This window comes from Coenobita brevimanus, chromosome 23 (genome assembly GCF_032717465.1).
Source record: "Coenobita brevimanus isolate Jiangsu-jjx chromosome 23, ASM3271746v2, whole genome shotgun sequence".
Taxonomy (NCBI): Eukaryota; Metazoa; Arthropoda; class Malacostraca; order Decapoda; family Coenobitidae; genus Coenobita; species Coenobita brevimanus.
The window spans coordinates 14,575,571-14,600,337 of NC_136976.1; the positions used below are offsets into that span (position 1 = coordinate 14,575,571).

Below are 24,767 nucleotides of genomic sequence, written 5' to 3' on the forward strand. Positions count from 1 at the left end.
TCTCTGCTACGTGTATAGAAACTGGAATGACAGTCCTGAATAACTTATAGATACATGATTGTCACTTCAAAGCAGACAATACATATCGCTGGGGTAAAAAGTGGATGTTTGAATTAGCCATTAGCATCTTGAGCCCATTATGTTGAGTAGAGTGAATGATGTGCATGTTATCAAGCAAGATCATTTACCTAGTGATAACACTCCCTTATCAGTAACAATGTCAGGCTGTGAAACAAACCTGGAAGAGTTGGAAACTCATGCAGGAGGGTTAGCTGATCATGTTGTGTTTCACGAACATGTATCCAAGATTGAGACAGTTATGAGTAAACCCACCAGTGTAAAAGACATGAATATAGAGTTGTTACACCAGAAGCTGATTGAGAATGAGGCCCTCGATATGGATGCAAATTCCGATGAGTGTGTGACACAGATAACTGAGTCACTGTATGAGTGTGTGAGGAGTGCTAGGTATAGAAAGCATCAATGTCATTAAATGGCGATAATCACAAGGAGGATTATGAGTCGGAGTAGAGTGGAGAGAATGTTAAGCAATAAGGACGATCTAGAGATATGGAGAGCTTTCTGATTAGCTTGACGAATTCAAGGCAGATAAAAAGTGACCAAAATAAAAACATTGAAATGAGTGCCATTCCTGTAGTGACGTATGAATTAAGAGAAGTATATGCCTCTTACGTAAGTTTTTTGAAGATAAGGAAAACTATGGAATTGGAAGCAAGTGTTGGAGTGAAAGTGAAAGTGATCTTTTGGGGCAACTACTAGTATAGTGGTTTTGTATCCTTCACTATACAAAACAAGTGTTGGAGTGAAAGTGAAAGCAATCAATCGGGACAAGTAATGTACGGCTGTTTTATATTTTAATGTATAAACCTTAGTATTCTCCCCTGCCACGCGCCATAGACACAGCACCACTCCGTAACAGTCTGAAAAATAGGACAAAAAGCTGGCCGAACATACAGGGTGATGAATCATTCATGCAGCTGTGGGTAGGGCAGGTGACGAGTGGAAAGATCTAGAAGAGTATGGGTTGAGTGAGGAGAGGGCAGCCCCGTCCTGCCTGTGCCACCTCTGCCTGCTCCAGACAGACTGTCTTAGCCACAGACTCGCATTCTCATTTGGACACAACCTCGCCATGACCCCTCAAAGTGACTCTTTCATTATCACTTTCTCATTTCACAACTCATACACCAAAACATTTGGTGACACTTGCAGTAGAGAAATGAAGGACTGATGAGTATTTTGGCCTTTCACTGAATGTTCTAGGTGGTGTAGTTATTAAGATATGATTGTTTGAAAAAAACAATTTTTGGAAATACCCCTCATTCAGCGAGCAGTGCTCCAGATTTAACTTCGGCTTTAGGGTTTTTTCATCCCCCCAGCGGTACTGTCAGACCCACAACCCCCAGTTTTACATGGCATATTACCCCCCTCCAGTCCTACTATCCACGTCCATCGTGCCTGCTTCCCTCCGCCCAGCCAACTATTTTGCTCACCCCCACCCGATCCATTACAGATTTAAGAGAGATATGTTTCCATTACGAACTCCTTAGCACATCCATCCCACTCCACTCACTCCCTTCTGTCCATCCTGCCTGACCTATAATTGCTCTCCAGCTTCTGACTTGCACCATACTAGTGTACCTATTTAACACCCATCTTCTTAAATGTTTCTCCCAGCATATTCCACCACCCATCACCATTCCAGCTCTTTCCACTCCTTTCGTGTCCATCAACCACATCCAATTATTTTCTGATAGTGAACATCATAACAATAATCGCCTAGTAAACCAGGCGATATAAATTCCATCACTGACATGGCATATTTCCGGCATCGTGTCCCACCACCCAGTTCTGGGTGGAAAAAGAGACGATAATACCGATGATGGTGTTGATGGTGATGTTAATAATGGTGATGACAACGACGACAATGATGAAGATAAATTAGTCGCCTCCGGAGTATTTTATTTTGCTAAGGGGAAACCTGCCTCTCGCATCAGAGGGTTTCATTCGGGAAAAAAAATAAACAGATGGGTCAGTTTGTGTGAGCATTGGAACATATACAGAGACCTTAGATGACAAAGAAAATACCACTCCCTTCTTCAGCCTTCCCCTCCCTCATCCCTCTCACACTTACCCTTCCCCCATTCTTCCAATACTATCATCTTTCACTTAGTCATCCCCTCAGCTCCCCTAACCTTTCTCCCTCACTCTTCCAATACTCTGACCTTTCATTGTGTCACACTGTGAGCACTCCTCCCTCCTCCTTCCTTCCCTCCCTTTACGCTGTCAGCTCTTCACTCTCACCCTATATCCTCTCTGTTTACTCCACCTTTTAAACGTTTCCTCCTTCAATCTACCCCTCACCTTCCCCACTCATCACCCTCCCTGCCCTTCCTCGTTCCTTCTCCCTCTCCGTTCCTCCTTCACCCTTCCGGTACTCTTACGTTTTACTGAGTCGCCCCCTTAATATCCCAGTCTTCTCTTTCTACTTCCCCTACCTACTACCCTGCTCCTCCCCTCACCCTTCACCCTTCACCATTCACCCTTCACCATTCCCCCTCACCCTTTCCCTGACCTTTCACTCTCACCCATTCCTTCGCCATTCGTCTCTCACTTCCCCTCTCTCTTCCCCTCTCCCGTCACCTCCCCATCCCCCACGCTAAACCCTTCCCTTCACTTTACCCTTCCCCTCCCCCTTCGTCCTCACCCTTCCCCATCACCTCTCACCCTTTCCAATGAGCTTCTGACATTATCCTTCCCCTCACCTATCCCCATCAGCCTTCTCCCTACTCTTTTTCTTTACCATTCTCCTTGACCAAGCTACACTCCTTCCCTTTTTTCTTTTCCATTCTCCCTTCGCCCTCACCCTTCCCCAAACCCCTGTTCCCTCCAGTGCTCTCACTTCACAAGTCCCCTCACCTCCTCTCTTCCACGACCTTCTCATACCTACCCACTGCCCTTCACGAGGTCATATTAGTTCCAACTCACGTAGATGCAGTGTGAAATTGAGAGGAATATGGAAGGAGAAAAGCGAGAACTGGTACTCAGGTGTAAAGTATGTAAGTGTAAACGCTGATAAACAAAGCAGTGGGATCGAATATGGATATTATATAAAGATGGAGTCACGGACCCATATTCTTGTCAGTTTAGGAGACTTACCAACACCTCAGAATATTATCTCAATATTGTACCTCACTTATATACTGTTTATATGTTACTAATTTTGACACAGATTGCGTAAGTATCACAGACAACAGTATTAAAATTCAGTTTATGGAATTAAACTGGTAAGGAGCAGGTGCAAGGGAGCTTCATTACCGACAAGAATAATAAGCGTGGTCTATAAACAACAAACGAATAACTGCACAAAACATCTTATGGTCAATATGTCACTAAAGAGCTCAGTTCCTGTCTTGGGAGGGGTGGTGGTTGTTCCAGCAAGTAGGTCACCTCCTTGGAAGAGGTAAAATTCTCACTCCAACTCATGCTTATTATTTCTACTGTCTCCTTTTCATTCTTCTCTCTTATATCCCACTTATCTTTTTCGTATCTCACTTTTTTCTCAAATATACTCATTCGTTCAAACCACCAGTCAGATTTCTTGCCAGTTTTTATGTCGCATACAGTTGAATTTACAAGTTTGTGGTGCAGTGGTTGGATTTTTAAGATGTTATATCTGTTATCAGTCGCTGAAAATTATATTATGTCTAGTTGAACGGCCTGAAATAACCTCTTACAGTAGTCAAAGTTTGGTGTTACATAATCATTCCCTTCCAGTACATGAATGTAAATACTGAGAGTCTGACCCTCTGAACTAGGAATCTTTGCACCTCATCTGTAGAGTTTCAAGCCACGCACTTTCCAGCTGACTACGATTGAAAATGTAGACGAGATTGAGATAACTTCACTATTTAATCCTCTTTTCCATTGCCACAGTAAATCCCACGTTCCCATCCCACCAGCAGCCTACCTTGGGACAGATAAATAGCCCTTCCACTGAGTATTTTTTCCTCTTAACGCTTTTGTAATCCTGCCCTCTTCATCTAGATATCCGTGTCTTCTTAGACCCTTCATCGCTCCACAGCCTTTCTTCATCTCTCCTCTTACACATACTTCTTCCCCAACCATTTCCTTCTCTAGTCTGTTGTATCACTTCCCTCTTTCCTTTCCGACTCCCCTCTTTCCTTTCTCCTCTTCTCCTTCCCTCCTTTTCCCTTTTCATCTACCTTCTTTCCATTCCTTCCCCCCCTTTTCCTCTCCCTCTTCGCATTTTCCTTTCCCTATCTGTTTTTTTTTTTCGTTTTCTTTCTTCCTTCTTCCACTTTTTTCCTCTCCCTTTCTCCCTTTCCCTACTTTCTCTCCTTTTGATTTCTCCCTTTTCTTCTTCCTTTCCCTTATTCCCTCTTCTCTTCCTCTCTCTCTGTCACTTCCCTTTGTTCCCTCAGCATTCATTTCATTAGCTCGTCCTCTTGGCTCTGTTCTATCCTCTTTTCTTTACCCCTCCCCTCTCTCTCTCTCTGTCGTCGTCGTCTTCGTCGTCCTCTCTCTCTGTCGTCGTCGTCTTCTTTGTCATCTTAGTATTCTTCTTTTTCTGCTTTTCTTTTTCTCTCACTACCCTTACCCCTCTCACACTGTCCTCTTTAGATCACCTTTATTCCTTACACACTGCCTTTTTCCTCTTTTCTTCACTCTTCCTTTATTCCTATCACTTTCTTTTCTCTAGCCTTCACAATTACCTCATCTCTGTTACCCACATTATCCTCTTGTCTTCACACACAGTTTGTCTCGCACACTCTCGCTCGTTCTTCTTTACTCTTTCTTACCTCTTTTTTTTTTTTTTTTTTTTCACATAAAGCCATTTAACTAGAGGACACCATTTAGAATTGCTACTTTCATATAAATTTGTAAGCGCACAAGAGATTTTTCAAACGGGAAACTCAAAAAGGTTTTCAGAGCGAAAGCTCACTACCAGGCTGGATAATGTATTTTGCAGACAGCACGAGCAAACAACAAAAATACGCAGTCGTAGTGAAGGGGTTTAATAATTTTCCAGTAATCCTTCATATCTTTCTGGTTTAACTCTTTCAGGTCAATGACTTCTTTATGCTTTATTTTTACCACCTTAAGACGATTTCATTCATCTTGTGAAAAATCTCTCGTGCTGTGGGGATGAGTAAAGATGAGGATGTGCGATTGTGCGTGCCCCGGACCTGTGATACAAACCCAAACCGTGGAGGACATTTAAAGTGGGTGCTGGTTGTGCTGTATACTATTTCATGTGCTTGCTCACGTTTGCACCCCTCCGGTTCTACCAGTGGCAATCACACACAGAGTCACTACAACAACAGCTCGACGTTATATGCATTACTCTTCCTCTTCACTCCTTTCCGTTTCCTACTCCACCGTCATGGCTATAGATTAATTCTGGCCATTACTCTCCCTCCAACGCGAAAATCTGGTTCTGTAGTGGACAATATGGACTGACATAGATACATAGCTACAGATATCTAATACCTCTCGTTCGGTAGGTTGGTTCTCAGCGTAATAAAATCGTTAGACACCAAAAATAAAATCCAAGGATATAGTCTCTGAATATCAGTGCCCTTTGACTATAGTCTGTCCATTTTAACTGAACTTGATACTACAATTCCTTCATCGTAAATGTTCACCTGTAACATGAGATAAACACTACAATATGATTTTAGGCACGAAGAAGTTCTAATAAAAGGATGAAGAACCGCAGTGATATTCTGCCCGCGAACGGAAAAAAATCTAAGTTAGGTATATAAACTGTAGCTTCACTTTTGCTCTTAGGAAATAATTTGACTAACTCGCCAGATGATACAGTGTACCCTCTTTAGACACAGTTCCTGCTCAGTCTCTAATCTAACCCTTGTTGTAGGGAAGCTTCACACTGGTTGAAAGGCCTCATATCGAGTGAAAAGCTGGTATTTTGAAGTTTTACTAGACAACAACAGTAACAGTTCGCGATTGGTTGCATGTGCATGTTCTGTAATCATCACGTGTTGCGGAAATTATCGCAAGAAAAGGAAAAAAAAAAAAAGAAAAGAAGCTAAGACCTTGTCCATGCTCTAAGTTTTCATCATACCCCCCAGTAGATCGAATTTCAAGTGGAATAAAATGATTGGTAGACATTTTTTCTAAACTAGTGATTTTGAATACTTCACAGAAATAATCCTTTTGTATGTGTGTGCATTATTAACTTTCTGCTGCACAATTGTATCAGCAATATACCAGAGGATAATGGGGTATTTTTAACACAATAAATCGCTAAGGAAGAGTCGTTACGGAGTCATAAAAACCATTTATAATATCTCAAGAGTGTATTTAAGAATCAAATGATTATACGCCAACAAAACATAGTTTATATTCAAGATCAGGTGTTCTATTCCAACCATTGCCATTTTGCGAACTTACTTTCGGTCAGTCTTCCCACAGGACACACGTGTAAGGTGACATAATGTCACAATTTTCCCGACGATAAAGGCTTAAACTAAAACATTACCTTTCCAACCTCCGACTCAGATTTGCACTTCTTCCCCCATCGGCATTGTATCTTCCTGATCATCCTCTCTTCTCCTTCCCCTCTCTACCCCTAAACACTTCCCCTCACCCTATCCCCTCCGTCCCTCACAGTCTTTCCTCAGCCCATCGTACCCTCTGTCTTCCTTCTCTCCTACCCTTTTTTTCCTCTGGCATCCTCTGCCTTCCCCATTCTGTCACCCTCCCATCCTCTCATCCTCTTTCTATCTGCATGGTCTACTCAGATTTTTATCCCTCCTCCTAATCCCCTTTCATCCCTAGTTTCTTTCCATTATCCCTCTCACCATTTCCTCTCTGCGTCATCCATTCAGACTTACACCTCTCGTCCTCCTCACCCTATCTTCTTCCACCTCACATTTTTTTTTTTTCGTGTTGTATCCTTCATCTCCTCTTCCTCAGCTTCAGGCTAATGATAAGTAAGTATTCGGTTTAAATGAGTAAAATGAGAGAGCCGTAGTATGCTTCTCTGTCCAAAGATTAAGTTCTTTGATATGATGCTTCAGGGAGAAAGATGACAGACATGCCATAAGTGTTAACTAGACGTAGCAGAATGCCAGGCAAAATTTTGTCCCTGACTGCAGTTTCCTCCTTTCCCTCACCACCTTTCTCTCCCTTCTCCAAGTTTCTCACTCTCCTCTCTTCTCGCACCTTCCACCCCTACTGTATCTGCCCAAGGCGGAATAAATATAAGATCATATTCTTCTCCATTCTTTCGAACAGATACAAAGTATCGCTATTTTCCCCCTACTGGCCAGTAGTCCTAGGCCGGCAGGACAGCTTTGTCTTTGTGTACAGTCAACCAAAAAAGTATCGCAAACCTTACCGCACGAATCATTGTGAAACGCGGACGAAGCATTGTGATATATGCAGCACCCTGTAATTAAAAGTGGAAATATTGTCCTTGGTACTTATTACGAGTCGAAATAGCATAAATCGTCACATATTGGGTAGTATATTTTTTTTAAGTAACAGGTTAATAGATTGATGTGTCTCTGAAAAACTCGCTCATTTTCACAACCATCGTGCCCCAAACTGTGCGATAGTTTTTTGGTTGATAGTATGTGTGTGTGTGTGTGTGTGTGTGTGTGTGTGTGTGTGTGTGTGTGTGGGTGGGTGGGTGGGTGTGGGTGTGGGTGTGGGTGTGGGTGTGTGCGTGTGTGGGTGTGGGTGGGTGGGTGGTAGAAACACGTGTAGTCAGTGGTCTGTATTTATAAAACTTCACAAGCTTAAGCTGGGTATAACATTGTGTGTGTGTGTGTGCCTTCACTTATATAAAGTTTGCAACCAAAAGTGAGCGAGCATTAGTGTTTTCAGTCTGATGACATTACTTACATTTTTATGTTGGTGGTAAGTGGGGGAGCTCACCATCCACTCACTCGATGTAGTGCTGCTCTCGGGTGTCTGCCTTTTCCTTTCCTCCATCTTTCTTTCCTTCCATCCGCTTCTGTCTTTCTTTCCTTCATTCTTTCATCGTCCTTCTGCCTACGGGTGACTTTACACTCCCTCTTCTGTCATTCTTTGCTTCATTTTTTCCTCTTCCTTCTGCCTGTGGGTGACTCTACACTGAGTGACAAGCCAAATGGTTTCCTGTACACCGGGAAACCATTTACTACGCTGGGTGGTAACCATATAACCATATTTTGGCGCCTGGTGGTTTAGTGGGTAATTACGGCGCTCCAGTCGGATTGAGCCAGTGAAGGATTGTATCCAAGGGATGGTTGAGGTTTATTGTTCACGTAATGCCACTCAGGGATGAGTGAGGCTGGTCACTCTCATCTTAAATGTCAGGACCAACAAGCTTAGCCCCGGGCTCCTACGCTCCTCATGGGGCAACGTATGATTGGGTGATAAATGAATGAATGAAATTTAAGTTGGTGTGCTACAATATCTCCGTGGAAACTGGCGTAGTCATCCTGTTGCTCCTGATATACAACTCGCGGTGGATGGGTGGGTTGGTAAGGCATCTTCAGATTCAGCCTTGAAATGTGCAACCAAAGGTAATACATCAAACAAGGGTCACGCAGCACTCTTTAGACGATTGGACCTCCATAATGGGGTAATTGATTCTGTCTATGATAGGGCTCTTCAGAACAGGCTTAGATCGCTTACGAAGGCCAGAGCTATGAATGTTGACCTCAGGCAGGGAGCTGATATCCAATGGATGGGTACTGCAACTACCCAATGAGAAAGAAAGGGGGTGCTCGCATGTGCAGGCTCCCTGGGCTGGTTGTTATAAGATTCGATATTTTCAAGCTAACATTGTAGTGTCACGGTTGTTAATCTGGTGCCAGAGACGGTCTTATGTTGCTAGTTCGTTTATTCTTGCTACCTGATGACAATTTTATCTTTGGAGAGACTATACGAATCTGAGGGGTTTGATACACCTTTCATTAACCCTTTCGTTAACAGAGATCGTATTAACTTACAGAAAATTACGCGGAGCTAGCAAGAATAAAACACATTCATCCTTCTCTTTTTTTCCCTAGCTTGAAAGCTATAATTTTTGTACTTTCTACTCTAACAGTCTGTCCTCTCTTCTCCCTACTCATTCCCATCTCTCCGCTCGCCTTTCAGCCTCTTTGTCTATCCCTTAATACACATGCTACTTCTACCTCTGCATCTTACAAATTTCTTATATTTTCGTTTACCATTGTACTCTAGCTCATTCCTACCTCTTTCCTCATCTCATCATCCTTCAGGTTTCTCTTCCCTTTTTCAATACATTCTTCTCCCTAATTTCATTTTTATTTCTTCTTTCTCCCTTTACTCTCATCACGCTACCCCCTCCCCTTCTCCCCCCCCTTCTCTCTCTCTCTCTCTCTCTCTCTCTCTCTCTCTCACCCTCAGCCGCACTTCAATTTCCTCCCTGCACCTTCCGATTTTTCGTCTATTCCCGAATGCACTCCTTCCTTCCCCCCACTCAGTCCTGTCTCCCTGACTTTATATCTTTCTTATCTCCCTTCTCTCTTCTCCTCCTCTCTTCTGTCTTTTCGTCCTTTTTTTTTTTTCTTTTTTTCATTTACTCTTACTCCCATCTCTTCTCTCGTTGTGCAGCTTTTTCTTCTACTTTCCATAATACTAATTCCTTTATCTCTTTGCCTCAAACCTTTCATTCCTCCTTCACTTCATATCTCTCATATTATTCTTTTTACACTCATGTTCCGTTCCCTCTTCTCCATTATCGTCATTCTAAATTCTTCTTTCAACTTTTTTTTTTTTAAGTCCCCCAATTACTCTTCTTTTATTTTTTTCCCCTCTATCTTCCCGTCTTCATACCTTTCATATCTTTCGTCTCTGTATGCTTGCCCTCCCTCCCCTTTTCTCCACTATCCTTACTCCCATTTTTTTTCATTATCGTTAACTCTCCATCTGCCTATCAGTACACTCCCTCCTCCTCGTCTCTACTTACCAAATTTCCCTAATTTCACATTTCTCATTTTTCATGCCTCCCGTGCTTCATCCGCTATTCTTCTTCCAGATCCTTTCTCATCAGCACTCGTTCACCCTTGCCTTTCATTGCTACAGTAAAAGCGTTCCTTCTCCTTTCCTTCTTTTCTCTACGTTTATTTCATACGATATCTTCCCTCTGCCGTGTCCTCTTTTTCCCTCCCGCATATAATTTTTCTGTCATAATTTGCTCACTGCCATCTTTCATTGTTTTCTCTCTTACCATTCCAGTCCCTCATCTCCCTTCTCTCATTTCTCTCATTTCTTTCTATCATGATTTACTCACCTCTCTCCTTTTTCTTCTCTCTTACCATCAGCTACCCATCATTCTCTGTTCTTCTCATCCCACTCCTTTTCCATGTTCTATTTCCTTCTTCTTTGATCATTCTCCTCTCTTTTTCAACCTCCCTTGGCTCTGTCGGAAACCTCCTTCTTCTCCTTCTCCCCTCCTTCTTTTTGTTTATTCGACTTCTCGTACATTTCAGGCTGGGCTTTTCCCTTTCTCTGCTTCACCCCATTGCCTTTCTTCTCATTACCATGTCTCTCATCTTCTTCCTCGTCACACTTTCCATGTTTTGTTTACACCCTTGCTCATTACTCTCTTCTCCGACCTTCCGTCCGTTTCTCCTTTGCTCTTCTCCCTCCCCTTTCTTTCCATTCTTGCTTCTTGTCCTTTTATCCTGACATGCCTCCCTGTCAGGCCCGTCAGACTCGTGGAATGAGTCTGCTTCCTCCAGTCTCTGTTCATTCAGCAGCACAGTTGTGGACCTGAATGTAAACTGATAACTCTGGGCCGTGTTTTGGGGGATGATTGGCACTTGGCATAAATTTTTCGTCTGCATCAGTGACCCTCATGCAGTCAATAAGCATAAATCAAAGCCGCCGCCTTCTTCTGTGTCCTCCTCCTCCTCCTCCTCTTGCCTCAGCAGTTCATTCCTCTCTTAAGTTTCTTCTCCTCCATCTCTCTTTCCACTAAGTGTTCCCCTTTTCAGTTTATATTCACTGTCTTCATTTTGTCTCATTCACATCCTTCACTCTTCTGCTTCATTTTTTACATCTTCTCTTGTCCCTCACATCTACATCCTTTCCTTTGGTCTCAGATTCACATCCTTTTGTTTAGGTCGTATGCTCACCCTTGGTTTTGCCTCATTCTTTTATTTTGATGTTTGGCTAATATTCACAGTTTTTGCTTCGGTACTCACAGCCTTTTATTTACTTCATATGCACACCAATCTGTTTGCCTCATATTCACGTCTGTCCCCTCTGTCTTTAAAATCTCACCCTTCTGTTTACTTCATATCCACATCTTTTCGGTACCTTTTCACGGAGGAGGATGAGGATGAGGAATAGGAGGAAAAAGAAGAAGAGGAAGGAGGAGGAGAAGAAGAAGGAGGAGAGAGAAGAAGGGAGGAGAAGAAATAATGAAAGAAAAAAGAATTGCCGAAAGAGGGAAGAGTGTGTGACAGTGGAGGAGGGAAAAATAAAACGAAAAAGAGAGAGAGAGAAAACAGGATATGGATGGCAATCGAATGAAGTGGGAGAGAGAGAGAGAGAGAGAGAGAGAGAGAGAGAGAGAGAGAGAGAGAGAGAGAGAGAGAGAGAGAGAGAGAGAGAGAGAGAGAGAGAGAGAGAGAGAGAGAGAGAGAGAGAGAGAGAGAGAGAGAGAGAGAGAGAGAGAGAGAGAGAGAGAGATTTAGGGAAGAAAGGAATATGGGTCAGTATCAGACGCAAAGTGAAATCTAAGAAGGGAAGGGGAGAGGAAGAGGGGAAGGAAAGGAAGGAGAAAGATGAAAGGAAGAGGGGACGGGAAGGAGGAAGGAAAAGGAAGGAGGGAAGAGGAGAAGTGGACGAGGAATTGAGCAAGAAAAGAGTAAGGCGAAATAAGATAGGGTGAGAGTGAAAAATGAGATTACAAAGTAATGGACATGGGAGAAATGGAGGAAAGATGGAACTGAAGGAGAGGAAAGAAAAAGTTTTGGGGAGAGAATGTATGCTTGAATTGGTGAGATGCGATTTGTATCCCTGACATGACGCCTTGGTCATCATTCACGAGATTGTGTGTGTGTGTGTGTGTGTGTGTGTGTGTGAGAGAGAGAGAGAGAGAGAGAGAGAGAGAGAGAGAGAGAGAGAGAGAGAGAGAGAGAGAGAGAGAGAGACTAGCTATGACATAAGAGAAAAAGCAAACTGCTGACGTCATGCAGGTTCCAATTAGTGACCCACGAAATTACTGTAGGGAGGCCAAGGAAAAAATGGAGGGGGATCCATTCAAATACAAGTGGAGAGAGAGAGAGAGAGAGAGAGAGAGAGAGAGAGAGAGAGAGAGAGAGAGAGAGAGAGAGAGAGAGAGAGAGAGAGAGAGAGAGAGAGAGAGACCGTGGTGATTGTGTTTGTGACACTGTTTGTACTTGTGTTTGCGTTTGTTTATGTGTGAGTGTATGCGTGGTTGTGCGTTTCTGAACTCGTGTATGTAGTTTTCATAGTTATCTATCTAGGTATATTCATATATAACTATATAGATAGATAGATAGATAAACATTATGTACACTGATATACAATGAATACTGTGTGTATATATATATATATATATATATATATATATATATATATATATATATATATATATATATATATATATATATATATATATATATATATTGGGATAACGTGGTGAAAGGACAGGGGGAAAAGTTTGGTGGCTGCAGGCAGTTTGACGGGTCAGCCGGCATGCACCCAACTCCCACTTTTTTGTTCATTATTGAGGATTAAAGTTGGTAGGCTGTTTGCAATAGTTTGGGGCTAACTTGAGGTTTGCATTTATCTCAGCAATACTTGAAAAATTCCTCGTATTGATAAGTTCTTTGTGTAGTTCATGTAGTGACATGAATAATAAAGTTGAGATTGGAAGTTCTGTATCAATAATATTACTGCTTCATTTGTGACCAAAGCAAGCCATGCTTAAGAATTCAGCAGACGATGACTGACGATTCTTTTTGTTCTATTTTGGCCAATGTCAGATGATTTTACTCATCATGGACACCTTCACTCATCCATGAACTATTTATGTTTGTGGGATACTGGATTACGATGACGGATTTAAAATCCTTCAAAGACCTATAATGTTTCCCGCTGCTAACGCCAAAAGCAATATATTATGCTCGTCACAAGGTGACTTTTCCTCGTTTAATGGGCCATAATATGTCACACAAGGAGCGTGATAGTGGTAAACCAAATTTCATCTTGTTCTACCAAAACTGTATTCAAAAATATTGTTAAGATATAGATCCACTCTTCATGTATATGTAAGTAATCGTGTGTGTGTGTGTGTGTGTGTGTGTGTGTGTGTGTGTGTGTGTGTAACATTTACCTTGAAATTTTATGATTATGGAGCGGTGTAACGGTTCTTCATGCGGGCTAAAGCATGTGCGGTGAATATTGTCATTTCATAAGGCTCTCCTCCCTAACCAACTTATGTAACTGAAATTACTAGAACTACAAATTAACGGCTACGTAATCTGTTTTTAGTAAATTTCTACATCATTTCTATTCATGGCTCACCAAACATCCAACCAGTTATTAATATTATTTCATTTCCGAAACGGCTCAACATTTCGTGAGATACAGTTTCTATTCTTGAGTTTTTCGCTGTTTCTAGTAATGTACACAATCCCCACTTTCAGTATGACTAAACATAATGCTTCATGTACAACTGTAAGAAATTGCTAATATTCAGCTTATTCCACTAATCTACACGGGCTACATATGCCAAAATACCCTCAAAAAATGCCTGTTTCATGCTTGCCTTGAGGTAGTGACTATCACCTCTTTCCATGACCATTTAAACTGTACTGTACTAGCAATGTAAACCCGTCAACTGCCTTGTGTTCCAGCAAGCCACATCTACCCATCAAGTCCACAAACCAACCCACCTCCTTACCCACCCTGATCAGGTATGGAATCAAGGGGTGTGTATGCCCTCCACCCACTCACCTTGCCTACCCTTCCCACCCAGCCACCAAAATCACCCTGCCCACCCACCCACCAAGTCCACCCTGCCCACTCACCCACCAAGTCCACCCACTCATCCTGCCCACCCACCCACCAAGTCCACCCATCTAACCAGCCCACCCATCCACCCCACTCAGTCACATACTTCGTCCATTTACCCCACCCACCCAACTTCATTCACCCCAGCCACTCACCAGCCCCCTCAACCCACCCATTCCATACAGATTAAGAGGGAATCTCATAATGTAAATAAAATTCTTAAGGTACATGATAATATGACACTTGATAAGGCTTGTTGAATTACACTTGAAACAATGGTTAGAAACTGATGCGCTAACTTCTCCAGTCAAGTGAAGCAAAGCATTTCCTTATCAACAGGGCTTAGAATATAAAACTAATTGTCTAGGAATGTGGAAAAATACAAGCGATTAATAACTGCTTAAAAGCCGCCTGCACAAGAATCTGGGTGCAAATCTTAGGTTAACATGTTCACGTCTCACTAAAACAAAAAATAATTAATGATTTTCCTCTCTTTCAGATGACGGAGGATAAAGCAACAGTACAACATAGTCAAGGTACTGATGAAAATAGATTTCCTTTTACCGTTATGACTGAAATTCCTCTGATAGTTTTATGATGTTTGCTGCTTGCCTTCCTCACTTCTTTACACACACACACACACACACACACACACACACACACACACACGCACGCACGCACACACACACACACACACACACACACACACACACACACACACACACACACACACACACACACACACACACACACACACACACACACACACACACACACACACACACATATTCCTCTCTGGCTCTTTAGTGCATTTCAATAACTGGCATTCTCATACAATCGTGGACAGAGGTTGTTTACAAGAATGAATCTTCCCTAATCCCATGCAGAATGCCGACAACTTCCAGTCTTCACATGGAGTATTGTCAGAAACCTTTCAGTTTATAGATATTAAGGTCATCCGATCAGTTTTGTTCTTGGAATGACAGTTTTGCATGCATACACCCTTTGGTCTGCTCATTTCATATAAGTACTATAAGAAAACTAAGGGGGAAAAATCCAAAAGACAAATACAAGAAATGCGGGACAGAAAGAGAAATTGAAGCTGAAATGTAATAAGAGACACATTCAAATAAGAAATACGCGTAAGAGAGACTAAGGGAGGCCACAGTGCAATAAGGAGAACCGACAGACATACAGAAAGTGAGACAGGCAGGAAAGCCGGCTACGATTCCAAGAGCGACCCCAAATTTCCCCCGAGTGGCCAGCCAATGACTATCCTCTTGCAAACATGAGCTGGACTGGAAGCAACGCCTGGGGTGCAAATGCTCAAGGGACAGCTTAATCAGGGCAGAGGACACAAGAGAGAGAGAGAGAGAGAGAGAGAGAGAGAGAGAGAGAGAGAGAGAGAGAGAGAGAGAACCAAGTAAGAAAGGAAGAAAAGGTGAAGAGAGAAAAAAGGAAGAACGTTATGAAATACAGACATGAAAGAAGACCCAAATGACATTATAATTTCATGATACTGGAAGAAAAGAAGGATGTAAGGAACGAACTGGTGTGGGAGGGGGGGGGGAGAGGAATAAGAGAAATGATAAGCGTAGGTGAGTTGAAAGAGGTAAAGGTAAAGAAAGCAGTCATTACCAGTAAAAAAAACGCAGTCATTACTAGTAAATATGAGAGAGAAGGGTAAGACTATAAGAAAGAATGTAAAGAGACAAGAGGAGTGAGAAGAGCGTGGAAGAAGAGGTAGGGGAGAGAGAAGGGAAGACTATCAACAAAGACGAAAGTGAAATTATATATTGGGCACCGATATAATATACAGAAAGAAAGAAAGAAAGAAAGAAAGACAAATACGATTAAGAAGAGAGGATGAACCGGGTGGGTGACACTGTAAGAGGGGAAAAAGGGTGGGGTAGAAAGGAGAATCTGATGATGGTATAATATTTGAGGAAGAGAAAGTGAGAAAGAAAAAAATTGATTGGAAAGGGAAGTAATAATAATTTTGACAAGAAACGAGAGAGAGAGAGAGAGAGAGAGAGAGAGAGAGAGAGAGAGAGAGAGAGAGAGAGAGAGAGAGAGAGAGAGAGAATGGAAAAAATAAGTAGGAAATACAAGAATTTTTGGTGTTATATATCAACCAGCAAATGCAGACGTAAATGTGTTTTTACATCATTTAACATTTTATAGTACTTCAGTAGTAGTAATCCATTACTGTATCGTAATTTCTTCTCTGCATCTGTGGTCTTGTGTACAAACCTATCAATCCTCTGTACCAAGGAAGAACATGAGTCAGTAGAGTCACTTGCACTTCTTTTGGGTGACGGTGGTGTGCTTGTAGATGTGCCTAACAAATATTCTTCAGTGGGTATACTTATGGCATCCTCCTCCTACATGGACTTTTTCTGTGAAGACGTCTTCTTGACAAATTTAGCGCTTGTCTTCAGGTGTTCTCCCTGTCTTTCTACCTTAGGACTTATTTTTTCACTACAATATCTACACTTCTGCTTCTTGCTTCCCTTCTCAACATTAGTGTCATCAGACACCCTCCATCCTATAACTATGCGTCTGCCTTTACTTGCCATGATGCACTGTACTGTTCTGACCCTCCACTGACTACTGTCCAAGAAAGACTGCCTAATTGTGTCGTCCTGAAAAGAATATTTAAGCTTGTTTCTTTAAACATGTCACAAGATGAATATCTCTGGGCTAAATAACCTGAATCTTATTGTCTTTTGCACAAGATGTCACAACATGCATATTTACAATATGATTATATAAATATGATGAAATAAAAATGCATAACACTGTACAACACAGTATGCTGTAAATAATGGTACAATGCTGCATACCTTATACTGTACTAGACCTAAAAAGAAACAGTTTCTTAACTATTCTCCTCTTAATAAGCTTTAATATTGTACAGTATTATTAGTAACAATATTAGTATTTTTAACAAGTATCAGTATGAATATCTTAACCCTAGATTTCATCATCTTATTCCTGCATGCTTCAACATATAATACGGTATTAAAGGAAATAGGAGTATAGTATTATATTGTATAATAATATATTGGATACATTTTATAAACACTGAAATGTGTGGAAATAATAAAACAAGAAATATAAATATATACTACGTACAAACGTAAAGGTTTGTATAAGAAATGGTTTTCACCTGGGTTTTATTATTAGAAAAACATTTTTCAGTATGAAACCCGGGCTGGCTGGGTTAAAAAAAAGTGTGTATTTTACCAAACCGTGTTACGTATGAAGTTCTGTTTTCCAAATGGCAACCTTATACGTTGAAGCATTTATTTCCGAAGCCAGTTAATATCTCGCTTCTGCTTAAAGATGTTGTTTTCCTCTCGTGTGTGTGTGTGTGTGTGTGTGTGTGTGTGTGTGTGTGTGTGTGTGTGTTTAGTTATTCTTTGCGTCGCAGGCTTCTATATTTCAACACCACCAATGGAATTTGTTCTTTCAGGGGAGACTTTTCGAATTCAAAGGGTTAAACTTAGCCTTCCTTAACCTCTTTAATACGATGGGACTACGAGTAAATCAGGAACCAAAACATTGCTTGGTATTTCTTCGATTCACCATCCGCGTTATATTCGAACCAATTGATGGGTAAGTCAATCAAGCCCATTTCTATCTCCCTTCTAGAGCGGAACCTGTCTAATCTGAAAACAGTTATATTCGTTCTATCCTACCTGCTCATTTTTAAATCTTTCCTAATGTCTCCCGTATTAAATCCCTTAATCCACTTAAACACTGAAGCTAAATCTCCCCCGGCTCTGCTTTCATAATGAGCCTTAATGTAACTTATGTGTCGTGAGAGAGAGAGAGAGAGAGAGAGAGAGAGAGAGAGAGAGTCTTTTGAGACCTCACTCTGTTCCCCATTTTTACTTTCCACCCTCCTGCCCCTTCTCTCATCTCCCTCCTTTTTTTCCATCCTGACCCTTTCCATCCCTATCCCTACCTTCCTCTGAATTTCAGACCTCTACCTCGGCCAAGCACCAACTGTATTTTTCCTTCTAGTTTCATTCTATTTTCACATTAAGTAATTTTTCATTATTGCAAAAGCCCCACTTCTTCTCATTTTATCTCTCAATCTCTCTCGTATCTTTGAAACTCAAATATTTCTTCCCTCGATGGTATGATTGATGTATGTCATGGATTTATGGAGGTCGGTTCTAATCCAAGCGGTGGACAGATGTTTTTCCCTCACCGACACACTACCAGGGATTTAGGGCGACCTCCAGCGGCCTAACCTCGGACCCTTCTACGTCCCAATCCTTCCGGGTCTTCCGAAGGGATAATGGAGGATTGGCTGGCTCTACATTTCTTCTCATTTTCCCCATCTTCCCCACTTCTCACTTTTTATCAATATCCCCCTTCACTTTTTTACTTTTAAATCCCACCACTCTCTCTCTCTCTCTCTCTCTCTCTCTCTCTCTCTCTCTCTCTCTCTCTCTCTTTCTCTCTCTCGTCTCCCACTTCTCACGTTTCTATACAGATTCCTCTCTTTTCATTTTTTTTCGTTATGCTTTCCTCTGCAGCAACTTCCATACCACTCACATCAACTTAACCACTTCTCTTTTCGACACCTTTCCCCATTCATTAACATTCTACCTACCTCTCTCTCCTTCACTACCTTTTCCTCTCTCTCTCTCTCTCTCTCTCTCTCTCTCTCTCTCTCTCCTTCCTCTTGATTCTTTCCTACTCACACCCTATTCCTATTTCACACAGCCTCCCCACCTTTCACATTCTCCCTCCTCTTGCTAACTTGCCATCTCTCTTTAAATTCCCATCTCTCACTCCATCCCTACCTATCACTCCCTCTCTCCTCTGGCTTGCTCCGTACCTCCTGCCATACCTCCCTCTTCCTACCTCCCCACCTTTCATTCCTTTCCCACTTCACTCCTTCTCCTCCCCACTTCTCTTTCCAGCTCAACCTTTCATTCCTTTTTCACCTCTCACCTCCAGCCAATTACTCCTTCCCCATCTCTCACTCCCTTCCCACTTCTCACTCCCTCCTCGCCTCTCACTCTCTTCCCACTTCTCCTCATCTCCAGCTCACACTGCTTCTAAACCTATTACTTCCTCCCTACTTCTCACTCTCTCCTCACCTTACACTCACACGCCACCTCTTATTTCTTTCCCGCCTCATACTCCCTCGGCACCTCTCACTCCCTTCCCACTCTCTTCCTCACACATCCATTTATCATCCTCTTTGCCATTTCTTTCTTATATATCCATACTCACTTTGACTTCAGTTCCTTGCTCTAACTTCCCGGCGTCCTTTTATCTCTCCCACACTCCCTTGTGTGTGTGTGTGTGTGTGTGTGTGTGTGTGTGTGTGTGTGTGTGTGTGTGTGTGTGTGTGTGTGTGTGTGTGTGTGTGTGTGTGTGTGTGTGTGTGTGTGTGTGTGTGTGTGTGTGTGTGTGTGTGTGTGTGTGTGTGTGTGTGTGTGTGTGTGTGTGTGTGTGTGTGTGTGTGTGTGTGTGTGTGTGTGTGTGTGTGTGTGTGTGTGTGTGTGTGTGTGTGTGTGTGTGTGTGTGTGTGTGTGTGTGTGTGTGTGTGTGTGTGTGTGTGTGTGTGTGTGTGTGTGTGTGTGTGTGTGTGTGTGTGTGTGTGTGTGTGTGTGTGTGTGTGTGTGTGTGTGTGTGTGTGTGTGTGTGTGTGTGTGTGTGTGTGTGTGTGTGTGTGTGTGTGTGTGTGTGTGTGTGTGTGTGTGTGTGTGTGTGTGTGTGTGTGTGTGTGTGTGTGTGTGTGTGTGTGTGTGTGTGTGTGTGTGTGTGTGTGTGTGTGTGTGTGTGTGTGTGTGTGTGTGTGTGTGTGTGTGTGTGTGTGTGTGTGTGTGTGTGTGTGTGTGTGTGTGTGTGTGTGTGTGTGTGTGTGTGTGTGTGTGTGTGTGTGTGTGTGTGTGTGTGTGTGTGTGTGTGTGTGTGTGTGTGTGTGTGTGTGTGTGTGTGTGTGTGTGTGTGTGTGTGTGTGTGTGTGTGTGTGTGTGTGTGTGTGTGTGAGAGAGAGAGAGAGAGAGAGAGAGAGAGAGAGAGAGAGAGAGAGAGAGAGAGATTGTTTGATAGAGTGGAGTCACTGAGGCTTGGGATGGTAATCTGGCAAACTGCTTAATCTCCTTGATGTACATACGTGAAGGCGAGAATTGACTCCCTCTTGACTCACTGGTAACAGCCTTCACAGCGTATTAGTCAAAGTGCAATGTCTGCATTTGATGGGGGTATTAAATGTATGTGGCGGAGTCTGCGTTGGGAGGTTTGGAGCGGTGTAATAGGCACTGGCAGCACAAGGAACACTGAGTCCCTAAGCAAAAGTCTGAAGTAGGACCCAGTGCTTAATAAGTCTTAAATACATAATGTAAAGGGCACAGTATGCATGTTGAATTTATTACATGAAGGAATTCATTTGTAATATGCTACCCAGTTAAGTTCACAGATGAGATATAATCTAAAATACTTTTTAACAAAAGCAAGAACTGGATTCTTAGCTGTTGCCTACGAATGTATAACCATTTGTATTTTCTTGTCCAGCTAATTTCGTCTCTGATCTCTTAACTGTACTCATTGCCTTTACTGGAGGCAACAAAGCTAATGTTTTAACAAAACTGAGTCTTAGACAAAACTAATAAAAAATATTAGCAAAAATTGAAAGTTTTAAAATATATACAGCACCAGGACACAGTAAATGAAATACCTAACAGAATAAATTCCCACCATGACCAGGGGAAATTCTATGTGAGCGTCTCTCGGAACAAACCATGAAGCTGATCTAGATGGAAACCTGACTTTCTGTATGCCTGAAACAATAAATCAATCAGCAATTACTGCATGACCATTTTCAAAGCTTTTTTACTTAACGAAATGATCACTGTGTCATGGCATATAAAATAGCCAAATTAAACAACAACGTTTGTACGTACTTGGAAAGACAGTATATCATCATCATCATCATCATCATCATCAGCTTTTTTCTCACTTAAGAGTGGAACGAGATAAGGTACAGTAAACAAGGACAGAGAAGGTACGAATGAGAGGCCTAGCAACAGCATGTCAAGTGAAAGGCGACAGACATTCATTCACACATTCGCTCCTTCCGAATCAAGATGCTGCTGAACAGGCGTAACCATCTGCATAGAGATTATTGGTGGAAGCACTTCACGTTGCCTGTCACACGACATGACATTTGCCATTTCCTCCTGCGTACCTAATGCTTTAAACTAACATGATCCTCTGCCACTTCTCTAGCCTAGTCTGATTTCGTACCTTGTTTTCTTGAACTCATCATACCCATCCACCTTCTTCTTGACCAACCAGAGGTTCTTCCAACTTTATATTAACTCAGATATGACCCTCCCATCACCCTAGTTACATGCATTCATTCTGTATGACCTTAGCATCCACGATCGCTCGTCAGCCCATCAACTGACGCTCCTCCTTCATTTATTTTCTTGGGAAGTCCTTAATTCATTCACCAAGTTGGATCCAAGCCAAATGAAAGCTGTTTTACTTGTTTTGCTCACACACAGACGCAGATCGACCTTTGACCTTGTCCTGTAACCTGCCTGACCTTTAACCCTTTCAGTGAGTATGGTTTAAATCAGATTCAAACTGTAAGAGTTGACTATGCCCAGTGACCTTGGCCTGTGACCTTTCTCAGAGACCTGTATCTTTGACTGATTGTTTTAAAAACCGAATGAATTACGCTTGCCTTATCCTCGACCCTGACAGAAAGGTTTGTTTGTACTGGATAAAAACTCTAAGTTGACCACGACCTTTAACCTACAGTTAAAAAAAAAAAAAAAAAAAGGTTCACTCCCTCGCCACCCATTAACCTTGCAATCAAGTTTAGTTCAGATAAGATAGAAAGTGTTTCAGTTATGTTAGCAAACTCGGGCATAGGTCAAAATTTGACCAAGCCCTTTGACTTTGGTCTTCGACTGATTGTTTTAAAAGCTGGACCACTTCATTATTGCCTAACCTGAAACCCTTCCTTCAAGCTTTGCTTAAATCGGATAAAAACGGCTTAAATTCATTTTTCTAGGTCAGCGTTTGACCTAGCTCTGTGACCATCACCTTTGACCTGTTGTTCCCAAAAGCAGTAGATTAACTCAATGCCTTACCCTCAACCGTTCAACGAAGTTTAGTAAAAAATAGATAAGCAAACTACTAGAGCAGTATAATTTACATAGAGACGGAGACGGACAGACAAACTGACAGACAGACAAGAAGACACACACACACACACACACACACACACACACACACACACACACACACACACACACACACACACACACACACACACACACACACACACACACACACACAGAGTTCAAATCTCAACATTCTTCTCGCTCTGTGAATGAGGGTGTAACAGTACAGCCCAACGAGTGCGAGCTTAACTGAAAAGGGCAGAGGGAGAGTTAGAAGAGCGAAAATCCATGGTAACTGATATATGAGCATGGGGACAGAAGGGTGAGGGAAGGGGTGAGTAGCAAGGCAACGAAGTAAGACAATGTAGTTTTGGAACGAGAAAGAAAGAGGTGAGGTGAGAGAATATGGAAAAGGGAAAGAAAGTAAAGCAACAGAGAGGGATTTATGGCGAAAACTGAGACTTTATGGGATGAGAGGGTATGTAAGGATGAACAAAATGTATAGACAACAAACTTAGATTTAAGACAGGGGATGTGAGCTTTTTGAGAAAGCAGGAGAGTGAGACAAATGAAAATTCATGGTGAGGGAAGTGTGAGTAGAAGAGCGAGAGGCAAAGCAAGACAAGCAAAGAGAGAAAATTGAGTTGAGGAGACGAAAGGCAGTGTGGGACTGAAAAAACTGAGGGCTGAAGGTTGTGTTGCTCCCCAAAGTTAAGGCTGCAAGGAAAAAAATAGAGGGAAAAAAGTTTACTCTCATCACTCTTGACACTGATTAGCTTCGTAATTTACAAAAGTTTGGGTAAAAGATTAATGTTTACTTGATGATGGCCGTAAAGACAAGATATTCCCTATTAAGATGTCATTAACTGCATAGGGAGAGATCTCTTTTAAATACTAGGATACTTTGGTTAGTTATTTTGGACTCACAGACACATACAACACACGTCCGTATACACACACACACACACACACACACACACACACACACACACACACACACACACACACACACAACAGATAGGAGGAGCCTTATTGCCTTGATACTCTTATCTTCAGGTCAGAGCAATGGATTTCATAGCCAAAGTCCTTTCTGCAACAAACAGCCTCTGAAGGACGACTAGGTCTTTTGCTGTTTTATGTTCTTAGTATTGTACTCTTTCCTTTCACCCCTTTCCCTCCCCTCCCCTCTAGCACTCCTCTCATATCTCTCCCGCCACCCTCAGCTTCCCCTCTTCCCACCCTCCGTCTCACCGGCGCTTCTCCTGTCGCACCTTCTGCTGGTTTATGCATTACCACTCTGACAACGGAAGATGACAGAGGTAAGAAGCTCGGCACGTGTGGGTAAACATTGCATTGCACTTTGATGTATCACCCTGACGCTGCTTGACCCGTTGTGTGTCATGGCGGACTTTTCGTGGGTTTCTTTTTACTTTTAGGCTATTCATTCAGTTTGCATATCCTTCATTGATTAAAGTAGGTTAAAGCACACTTTTAATCCTTGCAGTAAGAAAAAATTCCATTGATTATATTCTTGTTATTGTCAGACCTTTTCTTCATCTTTGGGGACAGTCATTTAAATTCCCAGAAAATAATAAAAATCATGAGTCAGGAAGCAGTGACGACTTTGCCAGTATTAAGGGCCATAATATGCTTAAAACTTCAGCAGCGAAGAGGGCAGATCTTGAGAAGTTACACCCTCGCTCGCGAATAGAGAGCCGGTCATCATGTGTGTGTGTGTGTGTGTGTGTGTGTGTGTGTGTGTGTGTGTGTGTGTGTGTGTGTGTGTGTGTGTGTGTGTGTGTGTGTGTGTGTGAAATATCTCAAACAGCTTTTATCTGACTCTAACCAAACTTAATGGAACGATTGCAGGTCATCAATCATGGAGTAAATCTATTTCTCCTTGGAACAATAGGTCAAGGTGACAAGGATAGGCCAAAGTCTGACCTATCAAAGTTAACGCAAAGAAAAAAACTTACAGACCAAATTAAGTAAAAAGGGCTGAGGGTAAGGCAGGAAATAAGAAAATCAATTTTGAGAGTAACCAGTCGAAGTTTAATATTAGCTCGACCCGTGTGTCTGTGTGAGAACAAAATAACTAAGACAGACTTTCTAATTTGGAACAAATTTGGTGGAAGGGTTGCGGGCACGCCACGGGGATGACCTATATTTTTTCAAACAGTGGGGCAAAGGTCAGTGTCATATGGTTAGGTCAAACTAAACGACTTTATCATATTAAGACCAAATTTCGTAGCAGGGTTCAAGGTAAGGCGAAAATAAAGGAATCAGATTGTGGAGTCAACTAACGTCAAAGTCATAGGGACAGGTGAAAGATGAAGGTAGCATGGCAAGATCAACTTAATTAGTGTCGGTCCGATTTAGACGAAACTTTGTGGGGGGGTTCAGAGTAAAACAACGATGAAAGGACTCGATTTAGAGAATAATACTTTACAGATTAGGGTCATAGGGAAAGGTCATGTTCAGCCCTATAACTCAAAACAGTTGGTGGCATGACTGAGAGTTACCCAA

At 42.1% G+C, this 24,767-nt stretch overlaps 1 protein-coding gene across 1 annotated transcript in view; it reads left to right on the plus strand.

Moving 5' to 3' along the window:
- The first annotated feature begins 217 nt into the window (after window positions 1-217).
- Window positions 218-24,767, plus strand: part of LOC145392650 (uncharacterized) — a 57,657-nt gene continuing 33,107 nt past the window's right edge. The window contains exons 1-2 of the mRNA XM_080266972.1: window positions 218-468; window positions 3,251-3,255. Coding sequence (XP_080123098.1) covers window positions 218-468; window positions 3,251-3,255 — 256 coding nt within the window. The remainder of the gene's footprint in view (window positions 469-3,250; window positions 3,256-24,767) is intronic.